This window comes from Pezoporus wallicus, unplaced genomic scaffold (assembly GCF_028554395.1).
Source record: "Pezoporus wallicus isolate ANWC-B61680 ecotype Strahan unplaced genomic scaffold, APGP_CSIRO_Pwel_v1 contig_12296, whole genome shotgun sequence".
NCBI classification, from domain to species: Eukaryota; Metazoa; Chordata; class Aves; order Psittaciformes; family Psittacidae; genus Pezoporus; species Pezoporus wallicus.
Window position 1 is genome coordinate 1 of NW_026639693.1, and position 5046 is coordinate 5046.

Here is a 5046-nt window from a genome sequence, read left to right on the forward strand (position 1 = left end):
TCAATGGGGAGCGGGACCCATAGGGATCAATGGGGAGCGGGACCCATGGGGGGCAATGGGGAGCGGGACCCATAGGGATCAATGGGGAGCGGGACCCATGGGGAGCAATGGGGAGCGGGACCCAAGGGGATCAATGGGGAGCGGGACCCATAGGGATCAATGGGGAGCGGGACCCATAGGGATCAATGGGGAGCGGGACCCATGGGGGGCAATGGGGGCTCAGTGGGTCCGTGGGGCTCAGTGGGGCTCAGTGGGTCCCATGGGGCTCAGTGGGTCCCATAGGGGGCAGTGTGTCCATGGGTCTCAATGGGGCTCCATGGGGCTCAGTGGGTCCGTGGGGCTCAATGGGTCTCAATGGTTCCCAATGGGTCTCAATGGTTCCCAATGGGTCTCAATGGGTCCCAATGGGTCTCAATGGGTCCCAATGGTTCCCAATGGGTCTCAATGGGTCCCAATGGGTCTCAATGGGTCTCAATGGTTCCCAATGGGTCTCAATGGGTCTCAATGGTTCCCAATGGTTCCCAATGGGTCTCAATGGTTCCCAATGGGTCCCAATGGTTCCCAATGGTTCCCAATGGGTCTCAATGGTTCCCAATGGGTCCCAATGGTTCCCAATGGTTCCCAATGGGTCCCAATGGTTCCCAATGGTTCCCAATGGTTCCCAATGGGTCCCAATGGTTCCCAATGGGTCCCAATGGGTCTCAATGGGTCCCAATGGGTCTCAATGGTTCCCAATGGTTGCCAATGGGGGTGTGTGTGTCCGTGGGGCGCAGGACCCGCTGTACGCGCTGGAGCACAACCTGCCCATCGACAGCCGCTACTACGTGGAGCAGCAGCTGGGGAAGCCGCTGCTGCGCATCTTCGAGCCCATCCTGGGCGAGGGCCGCGCCGAGAGCATCCTGCTGCGTGAGAGGGGGCAGCAGGAGCGCACCCGCAGCACACAGACACCAAAAACACCAAAAACAGCCCCAAAACTGACCCAAAACAGCCCAAAAACACCAAAAAACAGCCCCAAAACACCAAAAAACACCAAAAACACCAAAAAACAGCCCAAAAACACCAAAAAACAGCCCCAAAACACCAAAAAACACCAAAAACACCAAAAAACAGCCCAAAAACACCAAAAAACACCAAAAAACAGCCCAAAACCACCAAAAAACAGCCCAAAAACACCAAAAAACACCAAAAAACAGCCCAAAACCACCAAAAACCACCAAAAAACAGCCCAAAAACACCAAAAAACAGCCCAAAACCACCAAAAACCACCAAAAAACAGCCCAAAAACACCAAAAAACACCAAAAAACAGCCCCAAAACACCAAAAAACAGCCCAAAACCACCAAAAAAGAGCCCCAAACCACCAAAAAACAGCCCCAAAACACCAAAAAACACCAAAAACACAAAAAAACAGCCCAAAAACACCAAAAAACACCAAAAAACAGCCCAAAAACACCAAAAAACACCAAAAAACAGCCCAAAAACACCAAAAAACAGCCCCAAAACACCAAAAAACAGCCCAAAACCACCAAAAACCACCAAAAAACAGCCCCAAACCACCAAAAAACAGCCCCAAAACACCAAAAAACACCAAAAAACAGCCCAAAACCACAAAAACCAGCCCAAAACCACCAAAAAACAGCCCAAAACCACCAATAAACACCAAAAAACCACCAAAAAACACCAAAAAACAGCCCAAAACCACCAAAAAACAGCCCAAAAACACCAAAAAACAGCCCCAAAACACCAAAAAACAGCCCAAAAACACCCCAAAACTGACCAAAATACCCCAAAACCAGCCCAAAACTGACAAAAATACCCCAAAACCGACCAAAATACCCCAAAACTGACAAAAATACCCCAAAACCAGCCCAAAACAGCCCAAAACTGACCAAAATACCCCAAAACCAGCCCAAAACTGACCAAAATACCCCAAAACTGACCAAAATACCCCAAAACCAGCCCAAAAGAGCCCAAAACTGACCAAAATACCCCAAAACCAGCCCAAAACTGACCAAAATACCCCAAAACCAGCCCAAAACTGACCAAAATACCCCAAAACCAGCCCAAAACTGACCAAAATACCCCAAAACCGACCAAAACCCCAAAACTGACCAAAATACCCCAAAACTGACCAAAATACCCCAAAACCGACCAAAATACCCCAAAACTGACCAAAACACCCCAAAACTGACCAAAATACCCCAAAACTGACCAAAACACCCCAAAACTGACCAAAATACCCCAAAACCGACCAAAATACCCCAAAACTGACCAAAACACCCCAAAACTGACCAAAATACCCCAAAACTGACCAAAACACCCCAAAACCAGCCCAAAACTGACCAAAATACCCCAAAACCGACCAAAATGCCCCAAAACTGACCAAAATACCCCAAAACTGACCAAAATACCCCAAAACCGACCAAAATACCCCAAAACTGACCAAAACACCCCAAAACTGACCAAAATACCCCAAAACTGACCAAAACACCCCAAAACTGACCAAAATACCCCAAAACCGACCAAAATACCCCAAAACTGACCAAAACACCCCAAAACTGACCAAAATACCCCAAAACTGACCAAAACACCCCAAAACTGACCAAAATACCCCAAAACTGACCAAAACACCCCAAAACTGACCAAAACACCCCAAAACTGACCAAAATACCCCAAAACTGACCAAAACACCCCAAAACTGACCAAAACACCCCAAAACTGACCAAAATACCCCAAAACTGACCAAAACACCCCAAAACTGACCAAAACACCCCAAAACTGACCAAAATACCCCAAAACCAGCCCAAAAGAGCCCAAAACTGACCAAAATACCCCAAAACCAGCCCAAAACGCCCCCAAATTGACCTGAAACACCCCAAAACCAGCCCCAAACTGACCCCAAGTGCCCCAAATCTGACCCAAATCTCCCTTTAGGGGGGTCCCCATTTGTAGCCTAAAGTGGGGGGGTCCCCATTGACCCCAATGGAGGGGTCATTGGGGGGCCCCTTTATAACCCAATGGGGGGTCCCTTTATAACCCAATGGGGGGTCCCCTTTATAACCCAATGGGGGGTCCCCTTTATAACCCAATGGGGGCTCATTGGGAGGGTTCCCTTTATAACCCAATGGGTGGGTCCCCCCTTTATACCCCAATGGGGGGGTCATTGGGGGGTCCCCATTTATAACCCAATGGGGGGGGGTCATTGGGGGGGGTCCCCCCTTTATCCCCCCCCTGACCGCGGGGTTTCCCCGCCTGTCCCGCAGGGGGCGCTCACACCCGCTCTAAGACGCTGCTGACGGCGCAGGTCGGGGGCGGGGTCTTGGCCTTCGCCACGCGGCGCAGCACGTGCGTGGGCTGCCGGGCCGTACTACAGCGGCAGGGTGAGGGGGGGGGCCGGGTTCCCCCCATAGGGAACAATGGGAGCGTCCCGGCTGGGGCTGTGCCATAGAGCAACGTTAGGGGGAGCCGGGGGGCGCTGCCCATTGGGGGTCATTGTGTGCTGCCACCCCCCCCGCATCCCATTGCCCCACATCGCCCCATAGCTGCCCCCCATTGCCCCATAGCTGCCCCCCATTGCCCCTTTATTGCCCCCATTGCCCCCCATTGCCCCCATTGCCCCCCATTGCCCCTTGTTTGCCCCCATTGCCCCATAACTGCCCCCATTGCCCCTTATTGCCCTATACCTGCCCCTTATTTCCCTCCACTGCCCCTTATTTTCCCCCATTGCCCCATAACTGTCTCCCATTGCCCTTTATTGCCCCATAACTTCCCCCTATTGCTGCTTATTGCCCCATAACTGCCCCCATTGCCCCATAACTGCCCCATTGCCCCATAACTGCCCCCATTGCCCCTTATTGCCCTAGGCCTGCCCCTTATTTCCCTCCACTGCCCCTTATTTTCCCCCATTGCCCCATAACTGTCTCCCATTGCCCTTTATTGCCCCATAACTTCCCCCTATTGCTGCTTATTGCCCCATAACTGCCCCCATTGCCCCGTAACTGCCCCATTACCCCATAACTGCCCCCCATTGCCCCATAACTGCCCCATTGCCCCATAACTGCCCCCATTGCCCCGTAACTGCCCCATTACCCCATAACTGCACCATTGCCCCATAACTGCCCCCATTGCCCCATAACTGCCCCGTTGCCCTGTAGCTGCCCCCCATTGCCCCATAACTGGCCCCCATTGCCCCATAACTGCCCCATTGCCCCATAACTGCCCCCCATTGCCCCATAACTGCCCCATAACTGCCCCATTGCCCCATAACTGCCCCATTGCCCCATAACTGCCCCATAACTGCCCCATTGCCCCATAGCTGCCCCCCATTGCCCCATAACTGCCCCATTGCCCCATAACTGCCCCCCATTGCCCCATAACTGCCCCCCATTGCCCCATAACTGCCCCATTGCCCCATAGCTGCCCCCCATTGCCCCATAACTGCCCCATTGCCCCATAACTGCCCCCCATTGCCCCATAACTGCCCCATTGCCCCATAGCTGCCCCCCATTGCCCCATAACTGCCCCATTGCCCCATAACTGCCCCCCATTGCCCCATAACTGCCCCATTGCCCCATAACTGCCCCCCATTGCCCCATAACTGCCCCCATTGCCCCATAACTGCCCCCATTGCCCCATAGCTGCCCCCCATTGCCCCATAACTGCCCCCCATTGCCCCATAGCTGCCCCCCATTGCCCCATAACTGCCCCATTGCCCCATAACTGCCCCATAACTGCCCCATTGTCTCCCCCCCCCCAGGAGCCGTCTGTGATTTCTGCCGCCAGCGCGAGGCTGAGCTCTACCAGAAGGAGGTGATGGGGGGGGGGGCTGTGGGGTCTATGGGGGGTCTATAGGGGGCTATGGGGGGTCTATAGGGGGTCCATGGGGGGTCTATGGGGTCTATAGGGGGCTATGGGGTCTATGGGGTCTATAGGGGGGTCTGCAGGGGGTCTATGAGGTCTATAGGGGGGTCCATGGGGTCTATGGGGGAGTCTATGGGGTCTATAGAGGGGTCTATAGGGGGGTCTGTGGGGTCTATAGGGGTCCATG

At 53.7% G+C, this 5046-nt stretch overlaps 1 protein-coding gene across 1 annotated transcript; it reads left to right on the forward strand.

Moving 5' to 3' along the window:
- Window positions 1-773: 773 nt before the first annotated feature.
- Window positions 774-4826, forward strand: LOC130602559 (DNA polymerase delta catalytic subunit-like; the record flags this gene model as incomplete). The annotated part of the gene is made up of 3 exons (XM_057415510.1): window positions 774-906; window positions 3263-3379; window positions 4756-4826. Coding segments are annotated over 3 exons (321 nt in total), but the record flags the coding sequence as incomplete, so codon positions are not given.
- Between the last annotated feature and the right edge of the window lie 220 nt (window positions 4827-5046).